Below are 19,348 nucleotides of genomic sequence, written 5' to 3'. Positions count from 1 at the left end.
GAATGGGGATTTTTTTTGCACACGGGGAAGCAATTGCCCATCTGGGAGTAAAAAACTTCCAAGAAGGAAAATGTCAAAAATTGGTTCATGTTAATTTTTACGCTCATGCTCTTCTTATTTTTGAGTTTGGTTACAGCTTGACATTTTCGGCGTACAAGAAATTTCTATTCCCACATCAGCGTAACTATACCATGATGGACTACGGGCTCACATTTCTAACCTGAACCGGCATGACCACCACCGGTGATAACCAACGTAAACTGAAGCTCATCCAGCGTCATTTGCAGGTTTACAAAAGCGTAAGAATATGGACATTAACATTTTATGGTATAACCAGAGACCTCCATCGAAGGATGGGGATTAAGCTACCTTGTTGGGTGTCATGCAGGCCTCAGTTAACCACTGGAAAGCACAATCTACAATTTTAAAACAGACGGACAAAGTTATACGAGCTATGGTCACCTGAATGGTAATACCGGCAATGCCGAAATGCCTAGACCACAGCTACTATGACAGTGCTTTTGATTCTTCACGTTAAACCTTAAGCGGTAGCTCAGTAAACGTATTGGCGTTTGACTGTCATCTAGAAAATCCACTTGATAATAGATTCTGTTCTTTGGACTTCTCAGAGACGCGATGGGCATATCGCCCTAATTCTTTCAGCTGGGAGCCCCTAATTTCTTTTTGTTATTTCATTTCAAGTAAGATAAACCTATAGAGAGTCTAGCAATTATTATTTTCTTGATTCCTTAGGTCATAGACTTGGAAAACTGTACTGCTGACAACAAGTGGCTAAATTTGCGAACGGTTCTCGGCCAAACAAAACGGCAATTGGCTGAACCCTGACTTGTGATTCTTTTATTCAATTAGTTCGATCTGTTGACTGTCTCTGACATTTGATCAGTTCAGTGCTGATTTATTGATCAGTTGTGTTCCTGATATTCGATCACTTGTACTGATTTATTGATTAGTTTTGTGCTTAATATTCGATTGGTTGTACTGATTTATCAACCAGTTGCGTCCCTAATATTTACTTATTTATTTTATTTATTTAATCTTTATTTAACCACGGTACAATTCACCAGCAATATAAAACCGTATGTACAATTAAAAATTTAAAACCAAGTATAGATAAAACTATGTAAACTACATTAACTATCTTACTCAATATCAAAAAATAAAAGCTGCTTTCCATAAATGCCGTGTTTAGAATAATGGCCTAGATAACCTCTTTAATCAGTCGTTTGAATTGATTGAGGTTCCACAAAACTGCGCCACAATAGCTAAAGCTGTTTTTGCAGTAGTTTGTGCGCGGTTGCGGAACATTTACCTTATTCACAGAGTGTCTTAAACAATAACCATAGTCGCGATGGACAAATTTTGAGCAGAGATACTCAGGTGCTAGTCCCTGTAGGGATTTAAATACCATTGTTGCTCTTTCAATTTGCCTTTGAGAGTCTAGGGATTTCCATTTTAAGAGTTCAAACAAATTGTTGACATCAGCGTCGTAGTTAGAGTAAGTCAAGACACGGGCTGCTCTGTTTTGTAGTTTCTGCAGTTTGTCCTGCAAAGTTACTCCACAGTTTCCCCAATATTGGAGTAGTTGAAATGAGGTGTACTAGGGCCTGATAAATAGAATGTAAGGTCCCACAGGGGACAAGATGCCTGATTCGCTTTATGGCCCCGATACCATAAGCACTTTTCTTGGTTAATTTATCAATATGGCTTCTCCAAGTAAGGTTATCATCAATAAGCACTCCTAGCGATTTAGCAGTAGTAATATGCTCAATAGGAGAGCCATTGATTGAAGGTCTATTCGATCAGTTGTGTCCCTAATATTCCTATCTGTTGTATTGATTTATCGATCAGTTGTGTCCCTACTATTCGATCAGTTGTACGGATTTATCGATCAGTTGTCTCCTTGATATTCGATCAGTTGTACGGATTTATTGCCCTTATCCGAGAAGACTGGAGAGTGTAACCATTTTCGAAACCATTTGCAGATGTCATCACAAAAGGAGCACGTTCTCCTTGGTTATTAAAGACCCCGGGTGTTTGTTTGGATATTAGGGACACAACTGATCGATAAAAACAGTATATATACTGATTGAATATTATAGGCCGCGGGACACAACAGGTCGATAAATCAGTACAACTGATCGATAAAACCGTATAACTGATCGATAAAAAAGAACAACTGATCGAATATTAGGGACACAACTGATCGATAAATTAGTAATATTAAGCACACAACTAATCAACAAAACAGTACTGATAGAATGTCAGGGGCATGCTCAACTGATCGAATGTAAGAGACACAACTAATCGATAAATCAGTATAACTGATTGAATATTGAAGAAGTGACTCGCAACTGATCAAGAAATGCTAATTATCCAAACTAGAAAGGTCACTTAGTGAAGGGAGCATGTGACTAACTGATGAGTGGGCCAATCGGCAGGTATAATTAATTTTGAAACAAACGGCGCGCCAAAAGTGCTCATGATCGCAAAACACGACACCTCGAAAGCTACAGCAACAAGGTCCCTTTGTAAGCGTCAGCCAAGGTCACTTTAACGCTACAAATATGCAGACCGGTAAAATAATTAAAATCGATTCTTAAATTTAAAAAAAAAATTGACCGTTAAAATTTAAAAAGGTTGGGATGTTTAAAATCAATGATCAAGTAACCAGTCATATATTGGTTCAGTAATAGGGCACCAATAAGCCAAAAACCTTTGAGAGACATTTCTAGGCTCCGTGTAGTGTTTAAAGACTGGCTAATGGACTACGTTTCCCATAGTTGCAAATCTTTAAGGTGATGTTTTATTAAAGAAAGCTTAGTTATAGCTGTTTGGCAACATAGAACCGAAATTCTTAGAACACTAGTTTGACTCTCCTGCACACATATTTCACTGAAGATTATCGTTGGGGTACTCTCTGGGATCGAGACGCCAGTGGCTACATTTGTGAACAGTTCTTGGAAGAAATAAAGAACAACTATGGGAATGTTAAAACAAGAAAGCTCTGTGGCACGGTTCCAAATCTTACATCTACAATACAATGCTGAGCCTTCTTTGGCCGAGATGAAGAACTAGAGAGGTGTGATGCCTCATCGACTTGATAAAGGTGAAGAAGGTGAAGGTGAAGCCCTTTCACAGGCACAAAATTGTCGGACAAAGTTTCTTTTAAGCGTTCTATTGAATATTAGACCATAGGTCAGGTGGAGAGCAATGAAAACTCAAATACTCCTTTTCTTAAAAGCAGATATACGTATCTCACCATTAACAACCATAATAGGAGTTTTTTGTCTTCGACTGGGAAACACTTTCTTGGAGGTGGCACGCAAATTTTGTGGAAGTTTTCCCCGCAAGGTAAAGCTTCATTCGAAGGGAAAGGGATACAAGAAACAAAAAACACGACCACATCTCCAATTTCTGAGACTTTGGTGCATTAATTATCATTGTCGGCTGCTGACGACAAGTGGCTGAATTTGCAAACGGTTCTCAGACAAACAAAACTGCAGTTGGCTGAACTCCGCAATTCTGGGTACGAACACATAAAGCTCTGTAGCGCAGAAAATCAAGCAACGTCAGTATGTCGGATACTGCAAAAAAAGCTCGTGATTGCGAAATGCGACATCTTGAGAATCCCTTTTGCGCTCCAAATATCCAGATCAATAAAATAATTAAATCTATAAAATGGCCGGTAAAAGAGAAGTCCAGGATGTTTAAAATAAATGATCAAGTAACCATTCATAAGCCGAGTTTTCATAGGAATGTGTCCATCCTGTGAAAAAAATTGATTGAAACTGAAAGGCTTTTCGTGGACTAGTCAAATCCTGACACTGCCGAGATAGGCTCAATGACTCCACTGATTAAACAAAGATGCATTCATCTCGGGGATTTAACCGCCAGTGGCTGCATTCGCGAACAGTCCTCGAACAAACAAGACGCCTAATGAAGCTCTGTGGCACGGAAATCTTTTATCTGCAATTCAAATGCTGAGCCTCCCTCGGCCACCTGCGAGAATTCAAAGCCTTTTCAAAAGTAAGAAAGTGTCGGACAAAGTTTCTTTTTAAGCATTGTCCTGCAAGACCATAGGTCAGATAGAAAGCAATGAAAACCAAAATACTCCTTTTCTTAAAAGCACTGAGATGTACGTGTCTCACATTGACCGGAAACACTTTCTTGGAGGTGACACGCAAATTTTGTGGAAGTTTTCCCCAGGAGTTTTCCCCCGCAAGGTAAAGCGTCATGTGAAGGGAAAGGGATACAAGAAAGAAAACCACGACCACATCTCTCATTTCTGAGAGTTTTTAGTTCATTATGACCCTTGTAGGGCAGCGTCGATGCCGATTAGCCACTGTGACAAAGCCGCGGGTGTTATCTACTGCTGACATTTGTTCTCTCGGAGAACTGAACTCCAGTACAACTCTGGGTACGAATAAAAAAACCTATGCAGCGCAGAAAATCGAACGAATACCGCGAACTTGCTTGCTCATGATGATCACGAAACACGACACCTCGAAAGCTCCCGTCGTTGTTACTCAGAAAAATCCAACATTAATCACTGCCTTCTGAAGTTTGCATCTCAGCAACATTTATTTGCTCTGTCAGGAGAATTCCTCCTCATTTGATTGGGTTGTTTTTGACAGCATATACAAGCAATAAGGATGTTGATTGGCTGAAAACGAGAACAGTCAATTAATTTTATAGTGACCGGCGACGATGACATGAAATGTTGTGCAAAAGTATTGCAACCAAAAAGCGTGCATGGCGCTCTTTTAATGTCGCGAACTTTCGTCGAAAAATAGCTGCAGTTCGAGCGGCGTCTTGAGCGATGATTCACAGGAACAAAGTACGATATTTTGTCAAATTTTCAGTACCTTGACGAAAAGTCACGATCATTAGCTGTATTTCACCAACCAACACGCGAAAGTTCCCTGGAGACAGAATACGAGTTCACCAGGGTTCGTGCTAAATTTTTCAATGTGGCTGATACGTTGACCGGAAAAACCGCGTGCTGAAACGTTCAGTGTTTACGAGTTTAGCCATCATTAACACAATAAAAGACCAAAGGCATCTCAACGATACGCTTAAAAAAAAAAGCGAAAGGTTTAGGAGAATAATCTGATGGGGTTGTTCGACGATAACATAAGAGCAATAACAACGTTCATTGGTGGAAAACGAGAACAGTTCTCCATTCTGTAAGCATCTTGACGCAAACCGCCTGCCGACGACCTGTCAAGATTGTATGACACGATATACGTGTTAAAATCGTGAATGTTGTCCGGCTTGGCGGGCTAGTGCGCGCTCAGGGTCGACGTCATGATCAGTGGAAGGTGCTTAAGAGTTGGGCAGAAGGACGAAGATAAGTGCACCAAGCTAGTACTGAAATTAAATTTGTCGCAAAGAGGTAAGACATCCTCTGAGTGGCAGAGGCGTTATTCTCTGAGATTGTACAGAAACAGTGGCTGAAAAAGCGTGTTGGAAATTTTGGTGCGAATTTCAGGGAAAAGTATAATCCGCTTTCTAGTTATGGACCAAGGAAACCTAGTGAATGGAAGTTTGGACAATGGATCGACTCACTGTCGGTAAGTTTCCGTTTTTCATTGGCTTTACAGGAATGTAAAATGGAAAAGCAGAATTTTACGTTGCCTTTCCCGTAATATGCAAGTGTGTGGAACAGTGTGTGACTGAATTAACACGTTTTAATTTGAGCTTACTATCACCCGTATATTTTTATGACGATAATCTTTATAGCTAAAGGACCACATAAACATCGTTTTTGTGAAGTAAGTCGAGATTTTAACTTGGGAATCATTGATCAAAGACTATTGCCCAAACTCATTCACATGTGGCTCATCGATGATGATTAGCAAACATTCAAGAGTAATTGTTTATCGGTGATTCACGACAGATCCTTACCAGACATGTTATTTTAATTGAAAACTCACCAGTTCTCATTGGTAGATACTGAGAATTGTTTCTTGAGACTGAATGTGATTTCATGCGCCCTGAAAACTGTTCTCAGGGTGAGAAAAACATTCTCAGTTTACCGATAAATGTGCTAAAAACACGGACCATGGATTTTGGACGATAGTGGATGGGCCCATTTTAGGGTCAAAATTTGTCACGCAATCCATTAGGAAAAGACAGAGTCCATTTTGTGGCGCAACTTGGACTTTTCTTTCCTTCTTTCTTCTTTTACATGTTATTCGCTAGAAAGGTAAAATGAAACACGTAGGTACAAGGTTAAAAACTATAAAATAAAAAAGACGTTATTTTTTTATAGTTTTCCTTTTTCGTTTTTATAATTAAGGTTTGCGCGCAAAACCATTTAATAGGTACGACTTGCGGTCAATTAAAAGGTTTCGCGTGAGCTTCCTTATCTCTCTAATTCGCTATACAGATGGCTAAGGTTAGAGGCTAACAAAATGTCGGTTATTCAGCATTATTCTGTTACGCATGGCTTATTAGAGAAAACAAAAATGAACAGTAAACATTGCGACTCTTCAGAGTGAGATAAAATGAAAGCGCTTTAAAAGTTCACACGGTCAACCTAATTTTGTTTCGGCTTCTTTTTTTCTTCGGCTTCTTTTTTTCTTTCGAGTCAGTGCTTTTCAGTGTTTTGATAGCATCTGCTATTGTCCATCTCCATGTCTTTGAGTATTTACTCGAGTTGTTTGTTTGAACGACCGGGTTGTATTCAATGATAATGTATTTCGGTTTGCAAAACTCATAGGCCTTGGCAGTTCAATGCTCATCGACTCCAATACTGAGCGTAAAAACTTCATTATATTCATTCGATTTGAAAAGAATTTTATGAAAGTGCTTTAAAAGTTCACACGTTGAACCTAATTTTGTTTCGGCTTCTTTTTTCTTTCAAGTCAGTGCTTTTCAGTGTTTTGATAGCATCTGCTATTGTCCATCTCCATGTCTTTGAGTATTTACTCAAGTTGTTTGTTTGAACGACCGGTTGTATTCAATGATAATGTATTTCGTTTTGCAAAGCTCATAGGCCTTGGCAGTTCAATGCTCATTGACTCCAATACTGAGCGTAAAAACTTTATTATATTCATTCGATTTGAAAAGAATTTTAGTTATTTTGTTTCTGAAATGTTATTGGGTTATGCGGCTAATATTACTGGATAATGCTATCTTGGTTATTCGTTATTATCCTGTTATTCACGAACAGGTTTCTCATTGGATATAACAGAGCATAAAGTGGATAATGTTAGCCAAACTTGGCACCCTCAAAAATGATCACCTCTGATTGGTTCTAATGGGCAATAACATCTAATAGTGAATAACATAAAATAGTACCAATTACTTTGAAAGAGTACCAATTACTTTGAAATAGTGTTACATATAATCTCATGATAAATAAGCCAACTTTGTGCCATGACCAATAAGGTATAGATAAGTTAGTTAAATTGGTGTGATAATTAAATGTATTATAACATAGTGCGTATGCTTGCCCTATGTAATTCCTATTGAGCCATGCTGTGGTATATATCTCTATACGTGCATGACCAAAAATAGTATTTTATGTTATACCGACTAGCTACTTACTGTTTGTTTGGAAGGACGTATAAAAGTTCCCCTGGCAACTTTTTTGGAGCCATCCATGACAATTAACTCTTCACTGTGGATTCATGAACAGAGGGTAATATCAATGCCATTCTTGCCATCAATGAACAAACGTGATGTGGCTTGCAGTTTAATTTGGTGTCTTGCCTAATTACTTACGAAGGTTTAAAGGTGAAACCAGTCTCCTCCTCATCATCAGCCCTTGCTACCAGGAGGGTGCTATTAAGGGCCTTTTCAACCACATTAAGTGTTGTATTCACTGCAGTACTGTGGGAGTTTTCAACAGGGCGCTTACAGGCTTCATCTTTGTACTTGTTAATCTAGAAGAAAGTGTAACATAGGGACTTGTGATTAGCTACCTGAGGAAGGGTTGCATTTTATTTTAGAACCTAACATAAAAAATGTATAAATGTATTATCCTTTTTTATAATGGAAGTGTGCTTAGCTGTTCTTGCTAGTTTGCAGGCACCTCACTGAAATAATTTCAAACAAATAATCTAAAGACCTGTTTACATGGAGGGAGGGTGCCCCGGCTAACCGAGCTACCCGGCTAGGAGGGTTAAAACATACCATGCCTTTACATGCAACTCACCTGAGCGGGATAGTCACTGAGCTATTTTTAGAGCAGCCGTGAGAACAGCAAACAATATGGCGGACAAAAGAAAGGTTTTGGCAGCAAGTTTTATGATTTTTCCACCACTTGTTCCGCTAACGGCCGCTTTTCATTGTCTGGGGCTATTAGTTTGCACTTTATTAATTGAGCGTAGCCACTAGAGGCAGTTAATGTTAAAATCTGCCTTGGAATATAACTTTGAATATAACGGTCTTCTCACCTCAGCTAGCCGAATGCCCCGGCAAGAATCGTTTACATAGCAAAAAGCTATCCTGGCTAGAATGGCGCCCCGGGCAGGCAGGCAGGCAGGGTGCCCCGGCAAGGCGGGTTACCCTGTCTAGCATGTAAACGCCTCAATGCATTTTCTAAAGAAACGTATGAGAAGTTGGCTCACCCAGGGTAGCTCAGTTAGCCGGGGCACCCTCCCTCCATGTAAACAGGCCCTAAATTGTACAACAAAACAAGGTCAAAAATCCCAACTGGCAGGAGACAACCAAAGAAAAAGACTGTGTTTATAGTGGAAGTGCACTTAGCTATGCAAGCTAGTTTACAGATATTCCACTTAAATCTAAAGAGTCAAATAATTCAAGTAAACTTAACATGATAAGAATCCCAACCGGCAGGACGCAAACCAGTTGGCTATTTACAAGGATGACCAAGGAGTTGAACCAGGCACTTTCCCAGAACAACACCAGCTAGTGGCCTGAGAGGGATAAAGGGATTTGAACCTGGGTCACTGCATTGAAATCCAGCGCCCTAACCACTCGGCCACCCTGCCTCCCCAAACGTAGAGTTTACTCTTTTTAAAGCCAGAAATTTGAGTATGGGTTGTGGGTAAAATCCGTTCCCTGTGTAATCTTCAATTTTCTGTCTTTTAATTAAAGTTTGGAGACAAAGGAAATTCTGAATTTTGAATTGAGAGCGGAGGGGTTGGCGCAGTGGTAAGATCTCTGCCTTCCAACCCTAAGGTCCCGGGTTCCATTCCCGGTTCTGCCGAGACTGGAATATTTGGCGACCTTCTTTCCCGCTAAAGTTCACTCAGCTTTCCATCCTTCCGAGGTCGGTGAAATGAGTACCAGCATGCATGGACTGCTTAGAAGCGGCTGCAATTTGCGCCTGTATATGCTTCCAGTCCGCTGGGGGTAAATTGATCATTGTAAAGCGCCCTTGAGACGTTAGTGATAAGGGCGCTATATAAATGCACCACTTTACTTTTACTTTACTGAATCAAACTAGGTTAAATACTGGTTTAAGCTGAGAACAGATGCTACCTACTATATTTATATATGCCCTGCATATGTATATGTAGCGTATACAAGTGTATGATCTTACCGGTTGAGCCGGCTTCCAATATTTTGTATTTTTAAGTTGATTTCTCCTGAAAATCAAGCTTTCAGAAAGCTTACTCCTTATGATGTGAGCATGGCCTTCCAATTGGGGAAGTGCACTGATTACCTTCCATTAAACACAAAAGTCAATGTTATTTTAATTACTTAAAATATATTGGATTTTCAAAATTATCTTGAACTGTATGCAATACGAAATACGCCAGAAAACATTGCCACTTAATAGCAAACACACAATAACAGCTCCTTCCTGATTTCTGGAAATATTTTCAAAAAAGCAACCGTTTATGTTTAGGTTTTTGTGGCTGAGTTAAGTCTATGTTATCAAGTTTTGACAAGTACTTGCCATATGCATTAAAGTTAAAATTGCCAAAGAAATTCAATTATGACAAAATCATACCACTCAAAGGCATGTGTTGTACATTTGATCAGTTAAGACAACACAAACTAAACAAACTAAACTAAACTAAACCCATTGTGGACATAGAAAGAAAGTACCCACATTAAATTTGATTAAAATTGACTTCTTTTCTCTGGGAAGCTTAATAACCATTAAATTCCGGCATTTTATGTTGACCCACTCTAGATCTTTAATCAGCCACAAAATAAGTGGAGACACTTTTTGTCCTTAACATAATTTTTTAAGTATTAATTAATTTTGTGGATCACATCCACTTCAAAAAGGAAAAAATCAAGCCTTCTTTCCTCCTAAACAATGTTTCAATTGGGCCTTGTTCAAGCTACCTGTCAGAAACCAACACCCCCGGCCAACATTGGTTCACCACTTCACTGATAGCAGGCTTCTAGAACCGAGTGTCACCCAAGTGCAAGTCATTCTGCGTGCGCAAGGGTAAATTTGCGCGCGTTTTTCAAATTAAATGGTGGCATAAAAAAAATGGATTTGTCATGAGAGAAACAGCTTTTATGTTGTAAAAATCATTCTCCAGTGAAACAACGTCGATCGGGTGCATTTATCTCCCCACTGTGATACATATTTCAGAGTGTTTACCCCCACAACTTTATTTAATTACTGGGTAGGTTTATTACGAAGATCTTCACGATCATGATCAAGGACACAATCAGCCGTACAAACCAGAAGTACCTAACACATACAATCGTGTTTTGTCTGAGTTTATGTTAATTAAGGCTCGGGAAAAGGGCAGGACAAAAATAATTGAAGGTCAGAATCAGTCGTCGCAAATTAGGCTTAAAAATGGCGGGTAAAATAAGTCAACTTACCGGGAATGTTTGTTGGGCTTTTGATCCTTTGCCCTTTGCCCCTCGTTTAGCCAGGAGATCTTCTTCGGTATAAGCAGAGGAAACGATATTGACCGTTTTCTTCTGTGGACACTCCTCGTCAGAAGCAGAGGATGAGCTAGCGCTAGAGCTCTTGCTTGAGTTCAACGCGTCCGTTTTCTCGTTGTTGGAGGTAATTTCTGTCTGTGTCGCTTCCAAAACGCTGGACAAAACATCTGGGCTTTTTTTCAATAATGCAAGAACTTCTCTAGCTAAGATTTGCTCCTGAACTTCCACTTTACAAATAAAGAAGCCACGACAACGATATAGTCTTTCCTAAAGATTGATGAAAGGTAGATATGATCGAAATGAAAAACTACACTTTTCTTCACTTTTTCGCACCTTTCGTTTTGTAACTTTTTGATTGGACGAGAAAGTGTCACGTGCCACTTGTGTATCTTGAAACCGCGGGAAATTACATATATGGCAAATGTGGCGTGAAGTTACTGACGTGTACACACCATGTTTGGTGAACAAAAGGTAAACTTGCCACCGTTGGTCAAACAATGTTTTGAGAAGTTATGTTGTAGATTTTTGTCGTGGGAAATGCCATACTCAGAGCACCACAAAAGTGAGAAAGTTAGCACGGCAAAGAGAACTAGAAGCAAAGACCTCATTTGTCCTTGTAAAAATTGCAAATCCAAATGCGTCCAATCGGTTAAGTTACTACAGAGACATCTAGAAGTGTTTGGGCGGTATTCATCTGATGAGTTTTCTGAAAGTGGGAGCGAGAATGAATTGTTGGTTGAGTCGAATGATTGCAAGCATGAGGGCAATTATTCTTTTGCGGAACCATCAGATTCAAGTGCGGAAAGCAGCATCAACGATTTCAAACGACATAGAATAGATTCACATTCAACGAGTAACAGCGAGCAAAGTGATAGCGAAGTAAATCGAAGTCAATTCGACATTACGACGTCACATGCACAATCAAGTGGTAATAGTGACAATGATTGAAAAAGCTTTTATTAGCACAGCCAAATAACCTTCCCTCGTCGTACGATGAAGCCTACAACTTCGTCAAGCCATTTGTGCTTCCCACTCAGACTTATCACGTTTGTCCGAATGACTGTGTCATCTTTCGCAAGACTGACAGATATGATTATTCAAAGCTGCAAAAGTGTCCCATTTGCGGATCTAGTTGATATTGGGCCAACAAGAGTGCTAGAAGAAGATTCCTTTATTTTCCTCTTGGACCTCGTTTTAGGAGAATGTATGGAAACGCAAGTATTTCAGAAAAGGTCCGGAGCCATGCTAGTGACCGTGATCCGAGTGAAGACCCTGCTATTATGCAGGATATTCATGACTCTCCTTCCTGGAAACAAGCTTTCTCTGAGGGAGGGTTCTGCAATGGTGATCTCCGAGCAATGATGTTACAACTTTCAACTGAAGAGGTCAATCCGTTCAGCGGCAATAAGGTTAATTACTCCATGTGGCCAATTATGCTTACTATGCTTGACCTACGTAGGAACGTACGCAGTCTGTTTGAGAATATCATGCTAGTTGGTGTAGTTCCAGCTCAAACAGACGGCCAAGAGCCAAAACACCTTGATCCGTACCTCGAAATAGTTGTAGATGAAATTCTGGAACTTTCAGGTTCTACATTTTTTGATGCCTCCAGAAATGATTCATTTACATTCAGAGTTGCTTTGATGAATTATGTTCTTGACTACCCTGTTCTGGGGAAAGTTTTCACAGCTGCAGGCCAAACTGCCTTACAAGGTTGCATGTGGCGTGAGCTTAGAGGTAACGCAACTGATAAGTTTTAAACTAGTCAGTCACTAATAATATAGTTAAACTCTGCAACTAATTAAGAACCTGTATTTTGAGGACCTGTTAAGCTAAAATTTGCCAGTTTAGCCCCTTCTTTATAAGAACCTGTTTAGCCTAAAATTTGAATCTGGTTCTTATCTTGTAAAACCTATGGAAAATTTCTGTACATTTGGGCAAATGCGATAGGTCAACAAGGTGTTATTATTGTTTGAGAGTAAAATCAACTGTTGGAGCTGATTGTGATAGGACAAGGAACTACACCTGTACAACAAATGTATGATGGTTATCTTCTAAAGTAGAACTTCAAAATTCTTGAGGTCAGTGCTTTAGTTCTTCTTTTTATGGTCCTATTTTTACATTTAATTCCGTATGGAGATTTTATATGAGGAATAAGCTGAACCACTTAAGGTTACTGTATACCTTCCGATCGGCAATTTACTCCAAATTTGGATTTTTCGGTTAAAGTAATGACCGAAATGGGATCTCTAATGTAAAAAAGAAATTATTGGAAAAGATTAAATATTGGGGGAGAAATGGCGGTAATTGCATTTTGGCTGGAAGTGAAAATTTGGCGCTGTTTTTTCAAATCAATTTTTTCACTTGAAGCGGAGACTTTAAAGAGCTAAAACTCAAATGTAATTTGTCCGATGGCCGCCAAATTTTGACAGCGGTTAGATGAACATATAAACAACAAAAACGTGTCTCCGAGATTTTTATTTCTAAATACTTTTTTTTCAAGAGCGATTTCTGTACGATCACTCCACATTTTTTTAATCCTATTTCAAAAATGTTCAGTAACTTTTCACTGAAATTGAATGTGACAAATCGCAGACACCTTTTTTTAGTGTTTTGGTCCCGGAAACGGTGGAACACATTTAATTAGGAAAAAAAAAAATTCGCTTTGACATGTAACGTTTAAAAGGTGATTCGGGCGCCTGCATTTAGAAGTCGTGAAAAATTCGACAATTCATTTTTTTTATCAAAAGTTTTGGTATAGTCTGATAGCCAGTCCTGTAAGCTTTAATTTGATATAGGGGTTTTAGACATCTACAGTTTAAACTGGACGCACTACATCGATCGCTTGTATGCAAGACACCCCTAAAGGTGCATGGTAACCTTAATACTTTTAACTTTATTGTATTTTTTTCTTAGGAGAGTAAAAAGTTATTTACGAACTGAAAGAGTCTAAACTTGTGCTTACTATGTACCATTTGCTCAGTGCTCAAAATTAGCAGTCGTCCGGTCGTTCAAGATGTACTTTTACTGGGAAACCGATTTTTGGGTAAAATTAAGAGGCTGGTTGCCTGAGGAATAAACAACAGACAACCCAGTCAGTTCAAACAGAGAAAATAAATTAATCATAAATGGCACAAGACTTACGTGACAGTTTTCTATTGTCAATTTCCGATAATGTGAAGTTAATAATACTTTATTTGCCTCTAGTAGCAATAAAGATCAAAGATGCCATCTTGAATATGCCACAACTTAACCCCAGACTTCCGTGAAATTCAGTGGCGCACACTAAGAACTATGGGATATTCAAAGTTGACCGCCATGTGATTACTTCTTAAGCTGAGACAAGCTCTACATGGCGTGTAAATAAAGGTAGGATCGTTATCATAATTGTTCTCGAATTCATTTCGGTTTTGAGTTTTTTGCCTTCAATTAGCAGTACCGAATACAAGTCTTTTCTTTCACAGAGTCGAAGTGTCGCGATTTTTAACAGGTGTAAAGCCGCCTTCTCAAAATAAAGCTAAACTGAGCAAGAAAGATGTTGTAGAAGGTAAAGGCAAAGTTAACATATAATTAATATCACTAAGAATACAAAAATGGATGTTTTTTTGTGTAGTGCACTAAAATGGGTAGGTTTTTCTAATGGGCAACCAAGAATTTATCAGGGCAACCAAATTTACAGGTTTGGTTGTCCAGCTTTTGAAATAGGGACATACAACCTGGATGTTTTTCTTTTTAATTTCGAGCACTGTTTACTCAAGAACCTGTTTATGCTAACTCGGAAAAATCCAGTTTCTTAGTTGCGAGGTTTTATTGTATTGTATGCAACAGTGGTTACCTTTTTAAATACCACAACAAGCTGATTGGTTTATATACTAGTGTGATAGCAGCCTCATAATAAGTTGAGAAATTAGTACAGTAGCTTCGGTTGATTAATTTTGTTAGGAAGGGTTTAACAGAGTTTACATTTTGAATGATTTTTGGGTTTTTCAGCAGTGTCAGAACATTAAACCATAAATCATAAATCATTTGTATATTATCTTTTTTTTACAGGAAAATTTGTGTCTTCTTTGGACAAGGTAGTGTATCTGGAAAACAGAAGCTATATTAGTGAAGATCAGCCCTTGCGTAAACAAAAAAGGTCCTTTCCAGACTCCAAGCCAGAGAAAAGGTCCAAACCAGATGAAGTAAATATCAATGATATTCTCTGGGATTCAGTTGCCCACAACAGAGCAAAAAACAAAGCCCAAGCCAGTAATGTCACTAAAGCAACAGGATCACGAGGCGTGAATTGCTTCATGTTGCTGCCTAACCATGACAGGCCAAATCAAGCTTTTTCTGACCTGATGCATGACCTCAAAAATATCGTTTGCACATTTTTTGACTTAATTACCGCCAAAGGTGATACTCTAAAAGTTACAAAGGCGGAAAAAGAGTTGGGTCGTTTTCCAGGATGCTGGCCACAGGAAAAGCAAGTTGATGAGCCTGAAGCAGAAAAGGCTGTACAAAGTAGGTCTCTTAGCAACCTTTTATTGCACCTGAACTCTCTGGAACTCTAAAGGCATTACATGTATGTACATGTATGCCACATTAATATGTAAAGGCTTCAAGTATTATGGCCGGACAATGGAATTTTGCATTATCCACCACAAAATGTGTTTGACCACACAGTGTGAGCAAAGTACTCAATTCTTGCTTTATGTGAATAATTATCTTCAAATTATTAGTGTATAAATTGAACATGATAAATTTTCTTGCCAAAAAACTTGGAAAACCTGTGTGTGATGTAGTTTTCTATTAACAATAATATTAATTCAGGCAGGCAACTTCCTTTTTCATTTTCAACTTGTGTTGGTCATGAAAACAGGCACATGTTTCCTTTCTCGTACTGTACTGCAGTTTTTAAGGTAATGTTAAATAAGTCAAAACCATAAAAGGTTTTGTGATGACTGATTCCTAGGTGACCAACCAGACCAGAAAAAATGACCAGAAAGACAGGCAAGTCAAAGAGCCAGAAAAACATGCTACCTGCAGCTCCATTCCGTTTATCAAGTGCTGACCTCAAACTGGCTGATAAGTGTGCATTAAATGTTCGCGTACCCTCAGGTTGTGGCTGGAAGCCATGTACGTTCTTCTGTAAGAAACCATACCTGAAGTCACATCACTGGAAACAGGTAAAAGTAATGTTGAGTAGTTACTGAAAAGAATGTGCATATTTACATGTATATACTTCTGACAAGCTGCTGTTTTAGGTCTTGATTGTTTAATGTAGTTGTTATAGCCAGCTACATTTTTTCAGTCATGAGATTGTTGAACTATATATGTTAGTTTTTAAATGTAAAAGAGGTACAGATCAGGCATCAGCTATAGTTGTGGCTTACCGCTGGGCGTTTTACTTGAAAAGCATCATTTTGAGATTTGGTTGCTTACGAAAATAATTATAAAGTAGAGTTGCCACAACAGTGAAGTTTGACAGTTACACGTAGTTTCTAACATTTTGTTACAGCTTCCTACAGATGGAATCTTAAAGTTTTGTTTAACAGGCCTTCTTGGACAAAACCAAAGGATTTCACTCTTCCACCTCTTGGACGTTCTTAGAACGATTTGCAGTGACAATCAGTTCTTGCAAGACCTGCCTGCCTTGGAGAAGGAAGTAAATGAAGTGTGTGCAAGGTTAGAACGTGACTTCCCTATCAGTGTTCAGGTATGTACATACATACATGTACCTTGTTTGGCATAATAAAAGAACTAAAGTGTTGGAATTCAACTTATTTTGATGGACACATCTTCTTCCAGACGATTAGTCTTCACATCTTGCGCCATTCTGTGAAGGGGATTCAGCTGTACGGCCCAGTCCATAGTTGCTGGATGTATTGTTATGAACGTTTTAACAGCTGGGTCTGTCAAAGGGTCAAAAATCGCCGTTTTCCGGAAGCTACTGTTATGGAAACATACAAGGTGAGTCCAAGAATACAATGTAGGTTTGAATAACAGGTGTACACTGTAAGGATGCTAAATTACTGTTAGCAGTACTAATTTGTAATATAAAACTAATAATCTACAAATATAAAAATCCCCTTTATTGAATGGGTGCCCCCTTCCATTGGTTAGCAATTTTTTTCATTCTGAAAACAAAAGCCTTAAGGGTTTTATCATGTTGGTAAACACAGGCGAACACACATGCTTTATAGATTTAATTTGAGTGGCAACAAAGACAAACCATTACTTTTTTTTTGAATAACCTTTGCGTGTATATTTTGAGTACATTCAGTATATACAAGGGTATGTCTACTGGTATTCGTGGGTTCCACGTCATGCAAGTATCACGCAAATAAAAATTAAAATTGCTTACCATTCAATAAATTAAGTCAACAAACTGAAGTATTATACTAGAAGAGTAATAAATAAACATAGTGTCAAATCTTTTCGTTGACATGACATGTCTCTCAGAGGCAAACATGAAAAAAAAATCGACATTCAAACTGCTCTATTTTCAAAACGAAGCATGCTAAGGTAAAACTCAAAGTTTTTAATTTTAGTTTTTCTGACGTCATGTGCAACCCAAGAATACAATGTATTAATAGAGATCTTAAAGATTCATGTTTATGGCAAACAACAAGTTTTCCATTCACTGTACTTGTTGCCAATGTTTCCTCATGAAAAGAAAAAGTTTCATGACAGGTTGATCCGTGAGATTTGTTTTGCACAATTTTTATCTGCTCATTTCCTTATTTGAAAATTTGCCAAATTAAACCTTGTTTTCCATTTGCGTTATATAGAGGTCTCTAATTTTATCAAAGTCTCACAATGGAAGGGATGGAGTAAAGTATAACGGCCCATCCCTAACACTGGAATATATGTGATCCATGTTTATACACCGTGACACCATATACTCCCTGAGAAGGGCCGAGGGCAAACTAAATATCCCAAGGCCCCGCACAAACTACTTGAAAAATAGCTTTAGCTATACTGGTGCAGTGCTTTGGAAAAGTCTGCCAGTCAGGTTACGGCAAGCAGAAACACTAGAAAGCTTCAGTGCTGGGCTGCGGAAGTCGGGTCATTTTACTACAATTAGTTATAGTCCTTAGATTAGATATGCACGGCTCTCGTGGAAAGCAGGGTTTTATATTTTATATTTTGTGTTAGTAAATAAGTAAAAAGTTGTAATATATAATTGGTTGTAATTTTAATTGAAAATTTTAATTAATCATTATAGATATGCCCGATGAGACAACCGTGGATAAATAAAGTATTCTTCTTCTTCTTCCTGGCAATAATTATTATTGATAACATTCAATTTTTAAAAGGTCTTTTCCATGTACAGCAAGATCATATCGGCCCTGATTGTTCTGCACATATCACTCGAATTTCAAATGTACTAGAATAAAAATCAGTCCAGATCATCAAATCTCAGAAAAATTAAATCAGCAGAGAAATAATTATTAACACTAGGTAATGTTTTATTTACTTATGGATAGAAATTCTACGTTCCAGATTTATGAAGTACCAATTAGTTTAGTATGCTGTATTTTGTAAATAGGCAGTGATGACAATTTTAAATAAATTGTTTGACTAAACATGATATTGTGTATCTTTATTCAGCTATTTGATTGGGTACAGTTTATGAAACTTTCTGGACGCCTTTTGCTTTTGGATGTGGGCAATGAACAAAACACCAAGGAAACTCCTTCCAGTTAGTATCACCTGACTAAACAAGAAATGGAGGCCTTAATAGGCTGTGGTTCAGTTGCGGACAGGAAACACAATGTGAAGCAAACATTTTCCACAGAGAAACAACTCCATGTAAAGACATCTGTTTTAAAATTCTCCTCACTTGATTCTGGAGCTGTTGTCTCTTCTGTGGTGATCATTTGTGGAGACAATAAGACCCAAATTGGAAGGATAAGTCACTTTCTCAAATTGCATGACCAGCTCTCTGGTAAAGAGAAAGAATTTGTGACGGTGAAACTTTGCAAATCATGCCAGCAGGATGTTGAGAGTCTTCTTTACTATGTAGACACAAAACTATTTGCCTTTCACCTCCACTTGTAACAGCTGTAGACGATGGTAATGAATCACTCTTATGGATTTTAAACTTTTGAGCAATATATATATGGATGGAATTATGTCAAATATTATTTTCACACTGTGCAGGCCTTTGGCCTTAAATTAATGAAGTATTTAATGTTGTTCAAGAATCATCATTTTATTCACATCAGTATAGACTGATTCTGCATTATTAGATAGCATTGTGCATACAGTACATTCAATTTGTGCATGCTACCAGAATTCAGACAAATCAGGTCAAAGTGGTTAAAGTGAACATTTTAATTAAAGATAAAGCATATTATAGAATTGAATTATGCATATGCATGTGATTATATCATATTTTTTTACTGATCAGTTAGTTTTCATTTCACATACTTTTTCACAGGATTTTTCTATTTCACACACATAACTCCTACTTGATATGCATGACGTGGGTGGATAAAGA

At 38.2% G+C, this 19,348-nt stretch overlaps 1 protein-coding gene and 1 pseudogene across 1 annotated transcript; one reads left to right on the top strand and one right to left on the bottom strand.

Annotated features, from left to right (window-relative positions):
* The window catches only part of LOC137968549 (uncharacterized), a 5,552-nt pseudogene extending 5,271 nt beyond the window's left edge, over positions 1–281 (bottom strand).
* A 14,962-nt stretch (positions 282–15,243) lies between these two features.
* On the top strand, positions 15,244–19,102 carry LOC137968929 (uncharacterized). Its single transcript, XM_068815392.1, has 5 exons — positions 15,244–15,363; positions 15,815–16,028; positions 16,361–16,558; positions 16,651–16,812; positions 18,457–19,102. Exons 2-5 carry the CDS (start codon positions 15,837–15,839, stop codon positions 18,550–18,552), a joined length of 648 nt encoding a protein of 215 aa, XP_068671493.1. The 5' UTR covers positions 15,244–15,363; positions 15,815–15,836; the 3' UTR covers positions 18,553–19,102.
* The last annotated feature ends 246 nt before the right edge of the window (positions 19,103–19,348 follow it).

This window comes from Montipora foliosa, chromosome 8 (assembly GCF_036669935.1).
Source record: "Montipora foliosa isolate CH-2021 chromosome 8, ASM3666993v2, whole genome shotgun sequence".
Lineage (NCBI taxonomy): Eukaryota > Metazoa > Cnidaria > Anthozoa > Scleractinia > Acroporidae > Montipora > Montipora foliosa.
The sequence above is the reverse complement of the archived record's forward strand: the minus strand, read 5'-3'. Positions and strand labels throughout refer to the sequence as shown.